The sequence below is a fragment of the Carcharhinus amblyrhynchos genome, chromosome 9, assembly GCF_965287045.1.
Source record: "Carcharhinus amblyrhynchos chromosome 9, sCarAmb.v2.hapA, whole genome shotgun sequence".
NCBI classification, from domain to species: Eukaryota; Metazoa; Chordata; class Chondrichthyes; order Carcharhiniformes; family Carcharhinidae; genus Carcharhinus; species Carcharhinus amblyrhynchos.
The window spans coordinates 93,582,547-93,604,319 of NC_137332.1; the positions used below are offsets into that span (position 1 = coordinate 93,582,547).

Here is a 21,773-nt window from a genome sequence, read left to right on the forward strand (position 1 = left end):
TCAGTGTCACTCAGCTCCTGACCTCATTACAGCCTTAGTTCTAACATGGACAAAAGAGGTAAGAGTGACAGCACTTGACATCAAGGCCACACTTGACAGAGTGTGGCATCAAGGAACCCTAGCAAAACTGGACTCAATGGGTATCAGGGGGTAAACACTCTGCTGGTTGGAGTCATACTTGGTACATAGGAAGATGGTTGTAGGGGGTCAGTCACATCAGCTCTAGGACATCTCTGCAGGAGTCCCTCAGGATAATGTCCTGGGCCCAACAATCTTCAGCTGCTTCATCAATGATTCTCATCCATCATAAGGTCAGAAGTGGGGATGTCCGACGATAATTACATCAATGTTCAGTACCATTTGCCATTCCTCAGATACTGAAGCAGTCTATGTTCAAATGCAACAAGATCTGGACGATATCCAGGCTGGGGCTGACAAATGGCAAGTAACATTCATGCCACACAAATGCCAGGCAATGATCATCACCAATAAGAGACACTCTAACTACCACCCGTTGACATTCAACGGTGTTACCATCACTGAATCTCCCATTATCAACATCCTTGAGGTTTCCATTGACCAGAAACTCAACTGGACTCATAATCACATAAACATAGTGGCTACAAAAGCAGGTCAGAGGCTAGGAATACTGCGGTGAGTAATTCCCTCCTGACTCTCCAAAGCCTATCCACCATCTACATGCACAAGTCAGAAGTGTGATGGAATACTCCACACTTGTCTGGATGGGTGCAACTCCAACAATTCTCAAGAAGCTTGACACCATCCAGGACAAAACAGCCTGCTTGATTGGCACCACATTTACAAACATTCAATCCTTCCAACACCATGCTCAGCAACAGCGGTGTATACTATCTACAAGATGCACTGTAGCAATTCACCAAAGATCCTTAGACAGCCCTTCCAAACCTATGATCACTTCCATCTAGGACAAGGGCAGCAGATACATGGGAACACCACCACCTGCAAGTTCCCTGCAAGCCACTTACCTTCCTGACTTGGCAATATATTGCCGTTCCTTCACTGTCGCTTGGTCAAAATCCTGGAATTCCTTCCCTAACAGCATTGTGGGTCAACCTACAGAACATGGACTGCAGCGATTCAAGAAGTTGGCTCACCACCACCTTCTCAAGAGCAACTAGGAATGAGCAATAAATGCTGGCCAGCCAGTGACACCCATGTCCCATGCATGACTAAAAACTGTTTCACCTTTCCTCAAGACAATCCCTACACATTGGTGACCATCCCAGTGAACCTTCTCTGAACTGCCTCCAATGAAATCATATCTTTCCTTAAATAAGGTGACCAAAACTGCTCTAAACACTCCAGATGTGGTCTCACCAATACCTTGTACAGTTACAAGACTCCCAGCTCTTATACTCCAACCCCCTTGAAATATGGGCCAACATTCCATTAGTCTTCCTGACTATCTGCTGTACCTGTATGCTAGATTTCTGTGTTTTGTGCACAAGTATCCCCAAAGACCTTTGTGCTGCAGCCTTCTGCAATTTTTCTCTATTTAAATAATACTGTTCTTTTGTTCTCCCTTCCAAAATAAACTTCGCATTTTCCCACATTATACTCCATTTACCAACTTTTTGCCCACTACCTTAACTTATCAAGATTTCTTTGTAAACTGCTTGCATCCCTCTCAGAAATTGAATTAAGGGTTACACTTTTGGCTCCATTACAAACTTAAAGATGATCCTTTGTTGCTTACTGCTTTCACACTTCTACCTTAACCTTGTAAGATTAGCACAGTTTAGTTTTTTACTGTAATAAACTCCAAGCTTGTTTGAATCACATTTATATCAGAGTTATGACCAGTTTCTCAAACAGGTGACCTGATTTATATACAATGAAAATTTTAATTTCCAAAGCTAAATGTTATAGACAAATTATAAACTAGATTTTCACAAGTGCAGGTTACCACAAACAGCAGTGTGATAATGACTGAATGATCTGCCTTTGAGACATTAATTGTGTAACACACACTGGCCAAAGTATCAGGAATAATACCCTTCTTCTTCTACAACATAGTGTAATGGGATCTTCTAAGACTGACTCCAGACAGAAGAGTAGTCTGGGTGCAGCGTGACATTAGTCACTGGACTGGACAACTTTCCATAAAAGCACATTACTGCGGATGCTGGAATCTGAAACCAAAAGAGAAAATGCTGGAAAAACTCAGCAGGTCTGGCAGCGTCTGGCAGGAGAGAAAAGAGAATCTAGATGACCCTTTGTCAAAGCTAAAAGGCATAGGAAGTGGGAGATATTTATATTGCAGGGTGAGGGAATGAAAGATGAATCATAGCCACAGAAACCAGGTGAAAAGACTGCTAGTAGTTGTCCACAGACAGAATAAAAGGTGTGAATGGCCAAACAGCAGAGAAGCTAAAATGAAGGAGGAAAATGGATGGGACAGAGGTAAGATTTAGAAAAGGAGAAGCAATGGAGGAGAAAAGATAAGGCAAGGGGGATAAATTATGAGTAAAGAGTGGGGAAAAATGAAGAAAGACAATAAAGAAATAAAAGGCAGAGAACAGTAAAAATGAAATAAAATAGAATAAAAACAAAGAGATCAAGATGGGGTACTGTAAACCATCTGAAGTTGTTGAATTCAATGTTGAGACTGGAAGGCTGCAACGTGCCTAGCCGGAAGATGAGATGCTGTTCCTCCAGTTTGCATTGAGCTTCACTGGAACATTGCAGCAAGCCAAGAACAGACACGTGGGCATGGTAGTACTCCACTCTTCCCCCTAATTTATCCCCCTTCCCTTATCTTTCTCGACGGATTCTGCCGTCGGTGGTGGTGGAGGCGAACTCGCTGGGGTCTTTTAAAAGACTTCTGGATGAGTATATGGGATCTAATGGGATTGGGGGTTATAGATAGGTCTATGGCTTAGTAGGTATACAAGTGATTGGCGCAACTAGTGGGCCGAAGGGCCTGTTTGTGCTGTAGTGTTAGAAAAAAAAATTCAATGAGCAGGATTTTCTGGCTGCACCTGCTCCAAAGCCGGATATTCCCACCTAAGAGTCAATGGACGTTTGCATGGTGTACCCCCACCTGCTATGACTCTTTTGGTGGGTAGGATGGGAAAATTCTGCCCAATATCCTTGCTGGGTTGATGATTCCAGAGCATATAGTGCTGTTGCTTCTTGTTGAATCTGGAAGATTTCACACTCTGTCTCAGCATCACTTCTTTCAAAGAGAGTGCAGCTCTCCACAGCGTGTCAGTGATGCAGATCTGCTTCCCTTGCTTGTATTTTATTTTTAAATGATATTTCAACAAATGAAGTCACATCTTTGTAAATTCTTGGGAACAGACAGAAACAGTTTAAGAACAATGCTTTGAAGTGGCTTCTGGTCAGACTAGTAATTCAGACCCAGAGCATGATCTGGGGACCCAGATTCAAATCCCGCCAAGGCAGATGGTGAAATTTGAATTCAATAAAAAATCTGGAATTAAAAATATAACAATGGTCATGAAACCCATCTGATTCACTAACGTCCTTTAGGGACGGAAATCTGCCACCCTTACCTGGTCTGACCTATATATGACTCCAGATCCACAGTAATGTGGTCAACTCTCAAATGCTTATTGAATTGGAGGGCAGTTAGGGACGGGTAATAAGTGCTGTCCAGCCAGCAATGCTCACATCCTGTAAAATTAATTTTAAAAACATTGAGTGTTGATGCACCAGAAGATACAGAAGATGCAACGGTTTTGTCACACACCTCATAGCTGAATGGTTTATCAGTGACATTCTGCTCGCGTTTCAGGCCACTGAATGAGCGGATGAAAGTTATGTCACAAACGTGGTACTTGAAGAATTTGTTTCCTGTCTGAATCCACTGATGCCCCCGGAGTGTTAAAAGATGTCACAAAAGCTTCATCGCAACCTCACACTTGAAGGCTTATTTCACTGTGTGGATCCTCTGATGGAGCAGAAGTTTTGTTGACTGTGAGAATGATTTGTCACACACCTCACATCGGAATGGTTTCTCCCCTGTGTGGATCCTCTGGTGCTGCAGGAGGCTCGATGATTGTGAAAATGATTTTTCACACACTTCACATTTGAATGGTTTCTCTCCTGTGTGAATCCTCTGGTGCAGCAGGAGGCTGGATGATTGCGAGAATGGTTTTTCACACACCTTACACTTGAATGGCTTCTCTCCTGTGTGAATACGTTGGTGTGAGCGAAGGACTGATGATAAATAGAATGATTTGTCACACACCTCACAATGGAATGGTTTCTCCCCTGTGTGAATCTTCTGATGGTGCAGAAGGCTGGATGATTGTGAGAATGATTTGTCACACACCTCACAATGGAATGGTTTCTCTCCAGTGTGGATGCGCTGATGTTCATGGAGGGAGCCTAATCTAGCAAATGATTTGTCACACATGACACACGTGAATGGTTTCTCCCCTGTGTGAATACGTTGGTGTGAGCGAAGTACTGATAGCTGCGAAAATGATTTGTCACACACCTCGCACTTGAATGGTTTCTCTCCTGTGTGGATGCGCTGGTGTCTCAGAAGATGTGAGGACTCCACAAACGATTTGTCACAGAACTCACAACTGAATGGTTTCTCCCCTGTGTGAATCCTGTGATGGAGCAGGAGATGCCTGGGCTGTGTAAAAGATCTGTCACACATCTTACACTTGAATGGTTTCTCCCCTGTGTGGATGCGCTGGTGTGTGCGTAAGTACTGTGATGTGGCAAACGATTTGTCACACACAGTACATGTGAATGGTTTCTCCCCTGTGTGAATGATTTGGTGTCTGTGGAGACTGGACGACTGCGAGAATGATTTGTCACACACCTCACATCTGAATGGTTTCTCCCCTGTGTGAACACGTTGGTGTGAGCGGAGTTCTGATGTCTCCAAGAATGATTTGTCACACACCTCGCACTTAAAAGGTTTCTCTCCTGTGTGAATCCTCTGATGTCTCAGGCGATGTGATGACTCCGAAAATGATTTGTCACACACCTCACATTTGAATGGTTTCTCCCCCGTGTGAATCCTTTGATGCCGCTGGAGGCTGGCTGATGTTGAGAATGATTTGCCACACACAGTACATGTGAATGGTTTCTCTCCTGTGTGAATGCGTTTGTGTATGCGGAGACTGGATGAAGTTGAGAATGATTTATCACACACCATACACGTGAACGATTTCTCCCCTGTGTGGGTGCATTTATGTGAGCTAAATACTGATGATAACGAGAATGATTCGTCACACACGTCACACTTGAATAGTTTCTCTTCCATATTCCTTTGGTTGTTATCTAGGTGGGAGAATTGATGCACTTGTGTGTTCAGAGATCGTATAAGACGGTGCAGTCCTCCTCATACACCACACTTGAACAGCCTCTCACCTGTAGGAATGAGTCAATGGTTTATGAGGCACGATGAATGATTGAAGTTTGCACCACACTTGGAACACACACTTCTTCCTAGCCTCACCCTGACTGATGACCCACAGCTGAACCTTTGGAAAGGTTGGTTCTGATGGAAAGTTTCACAACACTGATGAGTTTCAGATCTGATGATCTGTCAAAGCTCCCCTGATCTGACTGATTTCCAGACAATGGTTTCACTGTCCAATCTTCTCTGTGTTGAGCAATGCTGTGAAGGAAATAGACGTCTTCCCACAGGTATGCAGTTGTTTCTTGGGTGATGGCTAGAATCTGTCTGAAGTGCCTATCCTCTGTGTATTCTCTGGTATAATATGGTGCAATACCTCTGTAAAACAAGAAATGGAAACATGATTTCCTCCAACTCTCTCTCCTCCTTTCCTGAAAGAGATAACACTCCAAATCCGAGTTCAGGCTTCTAGAAAAAGCTGAGGCCTTTTAAATTAGTTGTTTACAGACAGTAATTGCCTCTCTAGGTATTGGAGTTGAATTGCTATGGTGCTGGATTAACAATGCAGAGACTGAGAGTTCAAATCCAACCAGAGAAAGTTACATACATAGAATTACAGGCCATTTGGCCCAGTTGATCCATGCTAGTGCTTATTCTCCACATGAGCCTCCACTCACCCCTCTTCATCTCATCCTACCAGCAAATCCTCCCATAAAAGCAAAACACTGCAGATGCTGGAAATCTGAAACAAAAACAGAAAAACACTGGAAAAGCTCAGCAGGCCTGGAAACATCTGTGGAGACAAAAATACAATTAATGTTCTGAATTTATATGACTCTTATTCAGAGCTAAAGAGAGGAAGGAATGTGATGGATTTTATACTGTCTAAGGTGGAGCTTGTGGAGCAAAGAAAAAGATCAGTGATGGTGGGAGCTAGAAATGATTGCAATAAAGATCTGTAGGGCACAAGACAGAGGCAGTGTGAAGGGCTAGGGGAGTTGCTGATAGCGGCATTAAGATAAACAGCAGAATGTGGTCATGGGAGAAGAAAGATGAAAGCAAAGCTTATGAACAAGTGACAGATGGCCCAGTGAGGAGTGGGGGCTACGCTGAGAGAAAGAAAAAGATGCAATAAAAGGGGGTCAAAATGGCAGAGAAAGGTCACAGTCCAAATTGTTATATATTGAGTCCTCAGGGCTTTGACATGCCTAATTGGAAATTGAGGTGCAGCTTCTCCAGTTTGCGTTGAGCTTCACAGGAATATTGCAGCAGGCCAAGAACTCAAAACGTTAACTCTTTTTCTCTCTCCACAGACCTTGCCAGACCTGCTGAGATTTTCTGGTATTTCTGTGTTTTTATTTTAGCATTCCTTTCTCCTTTATGTGCTTATCTAGTTTCCCCTTAAAGGCATCTATGATATTTGCCTCAACTACTCTATGTTGTGAGAGTGTATTTAATAAAATTTTTAAATTCGTAGACTACTATCAAATTAAAAACCATTATATCTGCACCAGCATCACACCATCCAGTAACATTACTTCACAAGAATGTTCCTTCTCACTCAATATTTGTCCTGAACATTAGTGTGGATATTATGCAATGTAATTATTATAAATTCTGCTGCTTCATTCACCATCTCCTGACTTGGTTTTCAGTCCCTACAGGAAGTGAAACAGATGTGAAAGAGGAAGAGGAGAGAATGACCAGGGTGAAGTTAGGGCCAGTCAAGGATAGTAGTGGGAACTTGTGCATGGAGTCAGAAGAGATAGGTGAGGCATTGAATGAATACTTTTCTTCAGTGTTCACTAAGGAGAGGGGCCATGATTTTGAGGATAAGTGCGTGAGACAGGCTGATAGGATGGAGGAGGTAGATGTTCTCAGGGAAGATGTATTAGCAATTCTGAAAAACCCAAGGGTGGATAAGTCCCCTGGGCCAGATGGGATACATCCTAGGATTCTTTGGGAGGCAAGGGATGAGATTGCAGAGCCTTTAGCTTTGATCTTTAGGTCCTCACTGTCCATGGGGATTGTGCCAGAGGACTGGAGAGTGGCAAATGTTGTTCCTGTTTTCAAGAAAGGAAATAGGAATGACCCTGGTAATTACAAGCCAGTTAGACTTACTTCGGTGGTCGGTAAGTTAATGGAAAGGGTCCTGAGAGATAGGATTTATGACCATTTGGAAAGATTCAGTTTAATTTGGGATAGTTAGCACGGTTTCGTGAGGGGTAAATCCTGCCTCACAAATTTGATTGAATTTTTTGAGGTGGTAACTAAGTGTGTGGACAAAGGTAGAGCAGTTGATGTCGTATACATGGATTTTAGTAAGGCGTTTAATAAGGTTCCCCATGGTAGGCTCATGAAGAAGGTAAAGAGGTGTTGGATAGAAGGAAATTTGGCCGATTGGATAAGTAATTGGCTGTTTCATAGAAGACAGAGGGTTGTGGTGGAAGGAAAATTTTCAGACTGGAGGCCAGTTACCAGTGGTGTACCACAGGGGTCAGTGCTGGGACCTCTGCGATTTGTGATTTTTATCAATGACTTGGAAGGGGGAGCTGAAGGGTGGGTTCATAAATTTGCTGACCACACCACAATTGTTGGAGTAGTGGATGAGGTGGAGGGCTGTTGCAGGCTGCAAAGAGACATTGAAAGGATGCAGCATTGGGCCGAAAAGTGGCAGATGGAGTTTAACCCTGATAAGTGTGAGGTGATTCATTTTGGTAGGAAAAACTTGAATGCAGATTACAGGGTCAACAGCAGGGCTCTAAGGAATGTGGAGGAACAGAGAGATCTTGGGGTTCATACCTACAGATCTTTGAAGGTTGCCACTCAAGTGGATAGAGCCATGAAGGAGGCTCATAGTGTGTTAGCGTTTATTAACAGGGGGTTTGAGTTTAAGACCCGTGGGGTTATGCTGCAACTATACCGGACGTTGGTGAGACCACATTTGGAATATTGCGTTCAGTTCTGGTCACCTTACTATAAGAAGGATGTGGAAGCATTGGAAAGAATGCAGAGGAGATTTACCAGGATGCTGCCTGGTTTGGAGGGTAGGTCTTATGAGAAAAGGTTGAGGGAGCTACGGCTTTTCTCTTTGGAGTGGAGGAGGATGAGAGGCGACTTAATAGAGGTTTATAAGATGATGAGAGGGATTGATAGAGTGGGCATGCAGAAACTATTTCCTCGGGTGGATGTAGCTGTTACTAGGGGGCATAAATATAAGGTTCATGGTGGGAGATACAGGAGGGATGTCCGAGGTAGATTCTTCACCCAGGGAGTGGTTGGGTGTGGAATAGACTGCCTGCTGGGATAGTGGAGTCGGGACACTTTAGGAACTTTCAAGTGGTTATTGGATAGGCACATGGAGTACACCAGAATTATAGGGAGTGGGATAGCTTGATCTTGGGATTAGACATAGCTCGGCACAACATTGAGGGCCGAAGGGCCTGTACTGTGCTGAAGTGTTCTATGTTCTAGAATGCAGAGTGGGTGGGCTCTCTGATGGACAGGAAACAAAAAAAAGGAATAAATGGGTCTTTTTCTAAATGACAAGCAAATGAGGTGGCAAGCTGGCACAGTGGTTAGCACTGCTGCTCACAGCACCAGGGACCTAGGTTCAATTCTGGCCTTGGGTGACTGATTTTGCGGAGTTTGCAGATTCTCCTTATGTGTGCATGGGTTTCCTCTGGGTGCTCCAATTTCCTCCCATACTCAAGATGTACAGGTTAGGTTGATTATCCACGCTAAATTGCCTGTTAGTGTCAAAGGGGTTAGCAGGGTAAATATGTGGGGTACAGGGCTAAGGCATGAGTGGCATTGTTGTTGGCGCAGGCTCTTTGGACCAAATGGCCTCCCTCTGCACTGAGGGAATTCTATGATTCTAGGTAGTGACTAGTGGGGTATTGCAGGATCAATGATGGGACCCAACTATTCCTCAGATACATAAATGATTTAGATGAGGGAACTAAAGATATAATCACCAAATTTACAAATAACACAAAGCTAGGTGGTAGGGTGAACTGTTAGGAGGATGCAGAGATGCTTCAGTATGATTTGGACAGACTGAGTAAGTGAGCAAATGATACATGTGAAATTATCCACTTTGCAAAAATGGGAAGGCAGATTACTACCTGAATGGTTATAAATTAGGAGAGCAGATTGTGCAATGAGATCTGGGTGTCCTTGTGCACCAGTCACTGAAGGTAAGCATGCAGGTACAGCAGGCAGTAAAAAAAGGCAAATGGTATATTGGCTTTCATAGGGAGAGGATGAGAGTACAGGACCAGCGATGTCTTAATGCAATTATACAGGGTTTTGGTGAGGCCAAACCTGAAATACTGGGTGGGATTTTCCAGGTGCGCTTGCCCTGAACCAGAAAATCTCACCTGAGATCAATGGACCTTTCCATAGTCTGCCCATCAACTGCTATGAGTCCTGTGGTGGGCGGAACAAGAAAATTCACAGCACTGTATGCAATCTTGCTCTCCTTATCTGAGGAAGGATGTTCTTGCTCTAGTGGGAATGCAGAGAAGATTGACTGGATTGATTCCTGGGATGGTGGGACTGACATATGAATGGCGATTGAATTAGTTAGGATCGTATTCACTGAAGTGCAGAAGAATGGGGGTGGATCTCATAGAAACCGATAACATTTTAACAGGACTAGACAGGATAGATGCAAGGAGGATGTTCCCAAAGGTGGGGATGTCAAGAACCACGCATCACAGTCGGGGGATCCTGTGTAGACTGTTTAGGACAGTGATGAGGAGAATTTCTTTCACCCAGAGAATGGTCAGCCTATTGGATTCACCAGCACAGAAAGTAATTGAGGTAAAACACTGATTATTTTCAAGAAACAGTTAGATATAGCATTGGGGTGAAGGGGATCAAAGCGTATAGAGGAAGGTGGGATCAGGATATTGAGTTTGACCAGCTATGATCATACTGAATAGCAGAGCAGACTCAATGGGCTGAATGGCCTTCCTCCTGCTCCGTATTTTCTATGCTTCAATCTCTCATAGCCAATCTGGGACAGAAATGCACTGACAGCCAACCAATAGTTACATGGCAATCACTGCTCAGCCAATCATAGGGGTGGGTTTGAGAATTGAGCTTCAGCTTTGAAACTATTGGAAGATTTAATGCAAAGATTGTACCCACGATTAGAAGTAAAAGGAAGGAACAGGAGCTTTCACATACTCAGACCATTCCAAAACACTGACCAAATGGCCTCCGACAGTGCAGCACTCCCTCAGTGCCGACCCTCCGACAGTGCAGCACTCCCTCAGTGCCGACCCTCCGACAGTGCAGCGCTCCCTCAGTGCCGACCCTCCGACAGTGCAGCACTCCCTCAGTGCCGACCCTCCGACAGTGCAGCACTCCCTCAGTGCCGACCCTCCGACAGTGCAGCACTCCCTCAGTGCCGACCCTCCGACAGTGCAGCACTCCCTCAGTGCCGACCCTCTGACAGTGCAGCGCTCCCTCAGTGCCGACCCTCTGACAGTGTTGCACGCCCTCAATATGACTGTCAATCTATTGACAAAGAGCCACTGATAGCTTAAAATCAATGGGTAGTACTGTGCTAACTGGATTTCAAGGTTGGCACTTTGAACGTATCCATGATGTGCAAATGCTGGCATTGGACTAGGGTAAGCACAGTAAGATGTCTCACAACACCAGGTTAAAGTCCAACAGGTTTATTTGGTAGCACAAGCCACAAGCTTTTGGAGCACTGCCCCTTCATCAAGTGAGTGGTCAGATGAGTGATCCGAAAGCTTTGGTAGCTTGTGCTACTAAATAAACCTACTGGAATTTAACCTGGTATTGTGAGACTTCTTACTTTGAATGTACACAGAATAGAACAATGTATTTTATAAATGGTGGTTTAATTTAGAATCATAGACTCCATACAGTGTAGGAAGAGGCCATTTGGCTCATTGAGTCTGCAGTGACAACAATCCTACCCAGGCTCTATCTCTGTAACACCACATATTTACTCCACTAATCTCTCTAACCGATGCATCTCAGGACACTTCGGGGCAATTTAGCGTGGCCAATGCACCTAACCTTCACATCTTTAGACTGTGGGAGGAAACCGGAGCACCTGGAAGAAACCCACACAGACACAGTTTTTGATAAGAGAGGGGATTAAGGGTTATGGGGAGAGGGCGGGAAAGTGGAACTGAGCCACGACAGATCAGCCATGATCTTAGTGAATGGCGGGGCAGGCTCGAAGGGCCAGATGGCCTACTCCTGCTCCTATTTCTTATGTTCTTATGTTCTAACATGCAAACTCCACACAGACTGTGACCCAAGCTGGGAATCAAACCCGGACCCTAGCATTGTGAGGCAACAGTGCTAACCTCTATGCCACCATGCCACCCATAATCTCTGGACAAAAAGAATCCAAACAGGTAGAAAAAATGTTTCAGCCGTGGTTCAACCACACCTAGATTACTGGGAATAGTTCAGGTCCCTTGCAATAAGAAGGATAGATGAGAAGGCAGTGTAGATTAACTGGAATGATACCTGGACTGTAATAGTTAAATGATGAGGAGAGATTAAACAAGTGAGAGTTATATCCCCCAGATCTAGAAAACTAAGTGGGGTGACTCTAATTCATGTTTTCAGGTTATTAAGGGGAAAGAGTTCAGATGAATAGAGAGAAATTATTTTCACTGGTTGGGGGCGGGGTCTCAGACTAGGGAACATAGTCTAACAATTCGAAGAAGAGTTTTCAGGAGAGAAATCAGGAAACACTTTGACACACAAAGACTGGGAGAAGTTTGGAAGTCCACAAAGATAATCGATGATAAATTATTAATATTCAATCTGAGATTGATGGAATTTTGTTTATCAAAGTATTGAGGGATATGAGGAGAGGGCAGGGAAGGCACAGATACACCATGATCGCATTGAATGGTGGAACATGCTTGAGAAATGAAACATTTAAACTCATATGTCTATGGACTATCCCCACTAATGACGCAACACTACCAAACTACCAAACAGGCAACTATTCCTCAGTAACTGAGAGGAGTTATTCTCTCAGAGGAAATGTATAATCAGTCCACAGGATAATAACCAGCTCCCAACAAACACACAACTCAACAATAAGAAATCAGAAAGAATCCTTAGACCTCCCAGATAATTACACCTCACCTTCTCATATTCGGCAATGACCCATCAACAAAACTCAGCCTGTAAATCAGAAGGGAAATGCTTCCAATAAACACACTCAATATCCAACACACAGCTCCAATCAAACAGCTCAGCACAAAGCACCGAGTAAACAGGTCTCTCAGCAGGATCTTCTCACACAGCATAAGGGGCATTTCCACACCTGATTCCCCACAGGATAGTCAGACTGCCTGAACATTAGTGTGGATATGATGCAATGTAATTATTATAAATTCTGCTCCTTCACTCACCATCTCCTGACTTGGTTTTCAGTCCCTACAGGAAGTGAAGCAGCTGTGAAAGAGGAAGAGGAGAGAATGGGCACAGTGGGTGGGCTCTCTGATTGACGTCTCTCACAGCCAATCACAATATTTCTGGAGTAACAGGAGTTTCCTGAAGTTTGGGAAACTGACCAGGGAAACGGAGGAGACTTTGAGCAGCAGATCAGGTGGAGATTTAAACTTGTCATTGTCCCATCTGAATAAAACCTCACTTATTACAGCTGCTGTCTCAGTTCCTGGAATTTCTACAGTGCAGAAGGAGGCCATTTATTCATCGAGTGTGTACCGACTCTATGCCAGAGTATCTTACCTAGGCCAACAACCATGCCCCATGGCTAATCCACCTAACCTACACATCTTAAGAAACCACAGGGCAATTTAGCATGGTCAGTCCACCTAACCTGCACAGGGCAGCATGGTGGCATAGTGTTAGCACTGCTGCCTCACAGTGCCAGGGACTCGGGTTCAATTCCTGATTTGGGTCACTGTCTGTGTGCAGTTTGCACATTCTCCCTGTGTCTGCGTGGGTTTCCTCCAGGTGCTCCGGTTTCCTCCCTCAGTCCAAAGATGTGCAGGTTAGGTGAATTGGCCATACTAAACCCTCCCTTAGTGTACCTGTACAAGTGCTGGAATATGACGTCTGGGGGATTTTCACAATAACTTCATTGCAGTGTGAATGTAAGCCTACTTGTGACTAATAAATAAATTTCATCTTGGATTGTGGGAGGAAATTGGAATATCCAGAGGAAATCCATACAGACAGGGGGAGAATGTGCAAATTCCACACAGTCACCCAAGGCTGGAATTGAACCTGTGTCTCTGGCACTGTGAGGCAGCAGTGGTAATCATTGTGCTACCATGGCATCCTGATAAGTGTTTGACAGAGATTTTAATCCTTGGATGCTTTCAAATGACAACATCAATGTAAGATGTGTAGGCTTGGATGTGTTCGACAGCAGGTCAGAAGAGGAAGATCATAGCATCCAAGGCAACGTGCAGTTCTAGGTTCAGCAGAGAAAGAGAGCAGCACAGTAAGAGAGATTATGTTTGGTGGATCAAAGGAGAGACTCAAAGGAGACCTCTGCCTCCTATCTTCCTTCCTTTCACATATATCTCCCTCGCTCTGTCCTCTTTCTCCTTCCCCAATTCTCTCCTTCCTGATATCCATCTTCCTTTCTCCTCTCCAGCACTCAGTAGGAAACCAACAGGACTTTTACTGTGAATGAGTGTTTCAGTGAATAGGAACGTACCACGCTGACAAATCAGGTAGTTTAGATAAGCAAAAAAAATGCTGATTTGATTGTGAGTTATTAATTTATATAGAAGATTGAAAAAATATCAGGCAAACAAATAATTCCTTTAGCTTTGTGCATTTTACATTGATGGAAACAAGTGACAAAAAAAGGTAAACATCATCAAAACATACAGCTTACACCAACCTTTGAATCAACCAAAATAATAAAATATTTCAAAATGATTTGTAAGGAGAACGTATCACACTTATTACATGCAGGTATGATGAGCTGAGGGAACTCAGGTCTGTGGAGACTCACCCACACTCCCTCACCATAGTCAGGATAGTAGTCCTCCCAGACAGGAGAGTACAAACATTACCCATGGTTTTAATCAAACAACATCATCTGAACAGGATGTCTGTAATTCACATCACCAAATTAATCAGCTTATCATATCCAAAATTGTCCCTTGTTCCCAAAATTATTGTGCATTTGGTCCATAACTGATTCAGCCAAACATTGCCAGATCTGAATTTCCTCTGTCAAAACTGTTCATTACTCCAGGACTGTCCTGTAGAAAAAAAACCTACAAGTTCTCCCTAGAACCAACTGTGTTCTTGTGGAAATTATGTTCCAGCTGTACAGAGTTCTGTTTAGATACTGTCTGGAGAACTGTGTTCTGTTCTGCGCACCACATCTTAGGAAGGATATGTTGGCCTTGGAGGGGATACAGCAAAGACTCACCAGAATGTTACTGGGGCTGAAAGGGTTAAATTATGAGGCCAGGTGGTGTGCTTGCATTACTTTGAATGTAGAAAATCAATAGGTAATTTGATTTTTAAGACGATTAATCAAGATTATAGAGTACTTACAGAGTCACTATTCATCTACATCCCCCTCTGTAACATCACCGATTTACAAAACCCCCACGCACCCCACATTAGTCCATCCGCTATTGAAATCCTCATTCATGTTGTTGTTGCTTCTAGACCGGACTGGACCATTCCAATGTTGTCCTGTCCAGCTTCCCATCTTCCACCCTCCAGAAACTTCAGGTCACCTAAAACTCTGCATCTCTAATCTAACTCACATATCTATCACCCCTCTGCTCATTGACCTACACTGCCTCCCAGTCTCCCAGTGCCTCCAATTTAAAATTCTCATGCTCAAGTGCAGACTGTTCCATTGTCTCACCTCCTCCCTATCTCTGTCACCTCTAATCCCATCTCCCTCTGAGATGTCTGAATTCCTCCAATTCTGGGCTTTAGTACATCCCCCATTTCCTTCACCATTGAATTTTGCCATCCAGGCTCCATGTTCATGAATTCTGTCCTTAAGTCATTCTGCATCTTTATCTCTCTCCCCTCCTTTAGGAACGTCCTGAAATCCCACCACTTTGACCATATTTTTGGTCATTCTCCCCTATTATCTACTTTTTTATCTCGGTGATAATTTTTTTCTGATTCTGTCTCTATGAAACACTTTGGGATGTTTGACTATATAAAAGCTCTCTATAAATACAAGCTGTTGTCCTCTCACATTCCCTCTAATCCTCAAGGCACTTACCTGGAGTACAGACTGTGGACTTTGATTGGTCTCTACTGTTCTGTTCAGGTGGACATTTGGCTTAAGTGGACATTTGGCTTGTGTAGACCCAGACAGTGAATGTTGTGAGACTGTCACAGCCGAGACACATCCTGCCTTCCCCCTGACTTCTCAGCTGGTTCACTGATGAGGAATGGGATTCCTGGCTGAATCTCCCCCTCTATAAGAGGATGAGGAGGTGAAACAATCCTGGTGCCTGTCCCATTGGAATGGTTTGTTTCCCATGTTTAACCCTCCTCTTGGATCCCCTAATGTGTTAGGTGGTTTAGTGAGTCTGTGAAGGCTGTGTCGCACAGCACCTACTTCCATGGTTTCTCCCCTGTGTAAATTGTGGTGTATGTGAAAGTGAGATAAGTGTGAGAATGATTTGTTGTACTTGCATAGTTTCTCCTCAGTGTTCATGCCCATGTTAACATACCATGTGCAGATATAGGTGTTTGGCAAGTGAGGAGTAGGTGATACAATCCTGTTACACGACACACTATAAGGTTTTGTGTGTGCTCACTGATGTTCCAGGAGGTTCAACAACTATGTGAAAGCTTTATGATAGAACTTACACCGATAGGGTTTCACCCTGTGTAAGTGTGTTGATGGACCAGGCAATATGCTGACTATGTGAAAGTGTTGTCGCATCATACCTTTGAATGATCTCTTTCTAGTGTGGGATTTGTTGAGCCTTCAGAAAGTCAGAGGAGTGGGTGAAAGCCTTGTCACAAACATCACACCAATAGGCTTCTCTCCTGTGTGAACCCTCTGCCTTTCCAGGATGGTGCATATGTTATGAAAATTTTATCACAAATCTCATACTTGAAGGGTGAGTCACATGTGGATTCTCTGATAGACCAAGAATTCCAATGACCTTCGGAAATGTTTCACAGCATTGTTAACGTGTGGTGTCCCCAGTGATTCGGTAGAATCACAGTCTGCGGTAGACAGAGGGGAACCAGTGTTTTTAGATTTCCAAAAGGCATTTGATAAGGTGCCTCACAAAAGGTTGCTGCAGAAGGTTAGGGTGCACGGAGTTGGGGGTAAGGTGTTAGCGCGGATAGAGGATTGGCTGTCTAATAGGAAGTAGAGAGTTGGAATCAATGGGTGCTATTCTGCTTGGCAGTTGGTGACTAGTGGAGTGCCACAGGGATCGGTGCTGGGGCCGCAACTGTTTACCATTTACATAGATGATCTGGAGGAGGGGGCTGAGTGTAGGGTGACGAAATTTGCTGATGACACGAAGATGAGTGGGAAAGCAAATTGCGTGGAGGGTGTGGGAAGTCTGCAGAGAGATCTGGATAGGCTGAGCGAGTGGGCGAGGACCTGCCAGATGGAGTATAATGTTAGCAAGTGTGAGGTTATCCACTTTGGTAGAAATAATAGTAGGAGGGATTTTTATTTAAAAGGCAAAAAGCTGCAGCATGCTACGGTGCAGAGGGACCTGGAGGTCCTTGTGCACGAATTGCAAAAACCCAGTTTGCAGGTGATCAAGAAGGCGGATGGAATGTTGGCCTTGATAGCGAGGGGTATAGAATATATAAGTCGGAAGGTCTTGCTGCAACTGTACAGGCTACTGGTGTGGCCGCAGCTGGAGTACTGTGTGCAGTTTTGGTTGCCGCACTTGCGGAAGGATATATTGGCTTTGGAGAGAGTGCAGAGAAGGTTCTCTAGGCTGATACTGGAGATGGGGGGGTTAGCCTATGAAGAGAGACTGAATAGACTGGGTCTGTACTTGTTGGAGTTTAGAAAGCTGAGGGGGGATCTTATAGAGACGTATAAGATAATGAAGGGGATAGATAGGGTAGAGGTAGAGAGATTCTTCCCGCTTAGAAAGGAAAGCAGACCTAGAGGGCACAGCCTCAAGATAAGGGGGGGACACTTTAGATCAGAGTTGAAGAGGAACTTCTTCACTCAAAGGGTGGTGAATCTCTGGAATTCTCTGCCCGTTGAAGTGATGGAGGCTACCTTGCTGAATATATTTAAGTCATGGGTAGATAGGTTTCTGATAGACAAGGGAATTAAGGGTTATGGGGAGAAAGCGGGAAAGTGGAACTGATCCACTTCAGATCAGCCATGATCTTACTGAATGGCGGGGCAGGCTCGAAGGGCTAGATGGCCTACTCCTGCTCCTATTTCTTATGTTCTTATGATTTGATGGCTGAGTGAATGCTCGGTCGCACACCTTACATTTGAAGTGTTTCTGCCCTATGGTGTGTCAGGAGACTCGCGGACTTGGTGGAAGTCATCTCACAAAACTCAGACTTGAAGGGGTTCTCCCTGGTATGAACCCTCTGGTGCATCAAGAGGCTCGAAGATCTCACAAAATCTTTGTTACAAACTTCACACTTGAAGGGTTTCTCCTATGTGGATCCTCTGATGGGCCAAGAGGCTCAATGATCATGTGAAGGCTTTGTCACACACTCACATTTGAATGGTTTCTCCTCTGTGTGCACACATTGTTGTATATGAAGGTAAGATACTTGCAGAAATTATTTAGTACACACCTTGCACGTGAATCGTTTCTTCTAAATGTGACTGTATGACTGAGCACAGACGGTCGATGAGTGACAAAACTTCGATGAGTTACATAACTTACATGTGAATGGTTCTTCCCGGTGTGATTGCCATGGCGTGTGAGATTTGATGACTGCAAGAATGATTTCTTGTATATCTCATAAAGAACACAGGACAAAGAAAATTACAGCACAGGAACAGGCCCTTCGGCACTCCAAGCCTGCACCGACCATGCTGCTTTAATAAAACGCCCTACCCTTCGACGTTACATATCCCTCTATTCCCATCCTATTCTTGTATTTGTCAAGATGCCCCTTAAAAGTCACTACCGTATCCACTTCCACTGCGTCCAGTGGAAGTGGATACGGCAGTTCCAGGCACCCACCACCCTCTGTGTAAAAAATCTGCCCTGTACGTTTCCTTTAAACCTTGCCCCTTGCATCTTAAACCTGTGCCCCCTAGTAATTGACTCTTCCACCCTGGGAAAAAGCTTCTGACTATCCACTCTGTCCATGCCTCTTATAATCTTGTAGACTTCAATCAGGTTGCTCCTCAACCTCTGTCGCTCCAGTGAGAACAAACCAAGCTTCTCCAACCTCTCCTCCATACTAGATAACATCCTGGTAAATCTTTTCTGTACCCTCTCCAAAGCCTCTACATCCTTCTGCTCGTGTAGTGACCAGAATTGAACACTATATTCCAATTGCGGCTTAACTAAGGTTCTATAAAGCTGCAACATGACTTGCCAATTTTTAAACTCAATGTCCCAGCCGATGAAGGCAAGCATGCCATATGCCTCTTGACTACCTTCTCCATCTGCACTGCCACTTTCAGTGACCTGTGTACCTGTACAGCCAAATCCCTTTGCCTATCAATACCCTTAAGGGTTCTGCCACTTAATGTATATTTCCTATCTGTATTAGACCTTCCAAAATGCATTACCTCACATTCGCTTGAAGATTACAAGGTAGCTAGGAATGAGTTAAAGAAAGGGCATGGAAGAGCTAGGAGGGGGCATGAGAAGTCCTTGGCGGGTCAGATAAAGGAAAACCCCAAGCTTTTTTACTTTTATGTGAGAAATAAAAGAATGACCAGGGTGAGGTTAGGGCCAGTCAAGGAAAGTAGTGGAAACTTGTGCATGGAGTCAGGAGAGATAGGTGAGGTGTTGAATGAATACTTTTCTTCAGTGTTCACTAAGGAGAGGGGTCATGTTTTTGAGGATGAGTGTGTGATACAGGCTGATAGGATGGAGGAGGTAGATGTTCTGAGGGAAGACGTATTAGCAATTTTGAAAAACCTGAGTTTTTCAAGTCCCCTGGACCAGATGGGATACATCCATACTTTGGGAGGCAAGGGATGAGATTGCGGAGCCTTTAGCTTTGATCTTTAGGTCCTCACTGTCCACGGGCACTGTGCCAGAGGACTGGAGAGTGGGAAATGTTGTTCCTCTCTTCAAGAAAGGAAATAGGAATAAGCCTGGTAATTATAGGCCAGTTAGTCTTACTTCAGTGATCGGTAAGTTAATGGAAAGGGGGCAGAAAGATAGGATTTATGACCATTTGGAAAGATGCAGTTTAATCTGGGATAGTCAGCATGGTTTCGTGAGGGGTAAATCCTGCCTCACAAATTTGATTGAATTCTTTGAGGAGGTAATTAAGTGTGTAGATGAAGGTAGAGCAGTTGATGTCGTATACATGGATTTTAGTAAGGCGTTTAATAAGGTTCCCCATGGTAGGCTTGTGAAGAAAGTAAGGAGGTGTGGGATAGAAGGAAATTTGTCCGATTGGATAAGTAACTGGCTGTCTCATAGAAGACAGAGGGTGGTGGTGGAGGGAATATTACCAGTTACCAGCAGTGTACCACAGGGACCAGTGCTGGGTCCTCTGCTATTTGTGATTTTTATCAATGACTTGGAAGTCATTGGCTGAAGAGTAGGTTAGTAAATTTGCTGACGACACCAAGATTGGTGGAGTAGTGGATGAGATGGAGGGCTCTTATAGGCTGCGACGAGACATTGATTGGATGCAGAGCTGGGCAGAAAAGTGGCAGATGGAGTTTAACCCTGATAAGTGCGAAGTGATTCATTTTGGTAGGACAAACTTGAATGCAGATTACAGGATCAACGACAGGGTTCTAAGGAATGTGGAGGAACAGAGATCTTGGGGTTCATATCCCCAGATCTCTGAAGGTTGCCACTCAAGTGGATAGAGCCATGAAGAAGGCTTATAGTGTGTTAGCATTAATGAATGGGGGTTTGAGTTTAAGAGTCATGGGGTTATGCTGCAATTATACCGGACCTTGGTGAGGCCACATTTGGAATATTGTGTTCAGTTCTGGTCGCCTCATTATAAGGATGTGGAAGCATTGGCGAGAGTGCAGAGGAGATTTACCAGGTTGCTGCCTGGTTTGGAGGGTAGGACTTATGAGAAAAGGTTGAGGGAACTGGGGCTTTTTTCTTTAGAGCGGAGGAGGATGAGAGGTGATTTGATAGAAGTTTATAAGATGATGAGGGGGATAGATAGAGTGGACGTGCAGAGCTATTTCCTCGGGTGGATGTAGCTGTTACCAGGAGTCATAACTATAAGGTTTATGGTGGGAGTATAAGAGGGATGTCCAAGGTAGATTCTTTACTCAGAGAGTGGTTGGGGTGTGGGATGCACTGCTTGCTGTGATAGTGGAGTCAGAGACTTTAGGAACTTTCAAGCGGTTATTGGATAGGCACATGGAGCACACCAGAATGATAGGGAATGGGATAGCTTGATCTTGAGTTTGGACGTAGCTCGGCACAACATTGAGGACCGAGGGGCCTGTACTGTGCTGTACCATTCTATGTTTCTATTTGTCTGGATTAAACTCCATCTGCCATCTCTCTGCCCAAGTCTCCAACTGCTCCTTGACATCAGATTTTCTGCTTCCCACTTCTTGGTAGATGTTGCTGATTCGACTTCTCCCAGAATGCATCAGTTGAAAGGCTTCTCATCAGCACTTCGCAACTTTGACGACTGTGCAAATGTTCACTCACAAACTTCACACTTGAATGGCTTCTCCCTGAAGTGAATGCGTTGGTGTTCAAGAAGGAACAAAGACCAAGAGAATTTAGAATCATAGAATTCCTACAGTGCAGAAGGAGGCCATTCGGCACATTGAGTCTGCACCAACCACTATTCCTTCCATAACCCCACATATTTACCCTGCTAATCTCGTGGCATTAGGGTCAATTTAGCATGGCTGATCAACTTAACCCGCACATCTTTGGATTGTGGGAGGAAACTGGAGCACCTGGAGAAAACCTACGTAGACACAGGGAAAATATTTTATTCTATCAGGGAAAGAAATATCCACTTTTATTTGCTTAGAATCAAAGTTCATGTAACATATTAATCAGCCTATAAAATAATGCTTGCAGACTGCCTCCATATTGCCTTGTTTAGTTTAATTCCTTTAACCAATGCTCATTGTAACCGCTTCTTGCACTTTTTCAGATCTCAAAATACCAAAATGAGGGCCAAGTTTGTTCTTCTCCTCTGCCTGGCAGGCAAGGCACTGGCTGGTCCTGTAAGTATGTTTTGCATTTGTGAGTGAAAT

The 21,773-nt window shown here is 44.1% G+C and overlaps 2 protein-coding genes across 2 annotated transcripts in view; one reads left to right on the plus strand and one right to left on the minus strand.

The window, feature by feature from the left end:
* Positions 1-2,824: 2,824 nt before the first annotated feature.
* LOC145348021 (uncharacterized) lies at positions 2,825-6,250 on the minus strand. The gene is made up of 2 exons (XM_080196132.1): positions 5,997-6,250; positions 2,825-5,767 (listed from the first exon to the last, which is right to left on the minus strand). Exon 2 carries the CDS (start codon positions 5,291-5,293, stop codon positions 3,938-3,940), a length of 1,356 nt encoding a protein of 451 aa, XP_080052258.1. The 5' UTR covers positions 5,294-5,767; positions 5,997-6,250; the 3' UTR covers positions 2,825-3,937.
* A 6,698-nt stretch (positions 6,251-12,948) lies between these two features.
* LOC145348079 (uncharacterized) overlaps positions 12,949-21,773 on the plus strand; it is a 56,276-nt gene continuing 47,451 nt past the window's right edge. The window contains exons 1-2 of the mRNA XM_080196220.1: positions 12,949-13,013; positions 21,671-21,743. The gene's annotated coding sequence lies outside the window, so the exon portion shown is untranslated. The remainder of the gene's footprint in view (positions 13,014-21,670; positions 21,744-21,773) is intronic.

Coding starts and splice junctions, on each gene's coding strand:
- LOC145348021 (XM_080196132.1), bottom strand. CDS start 5,293: ATGGAAGAGAAACTATTCAAGTGTGACGTGTGTGACGAATCATTCTCG.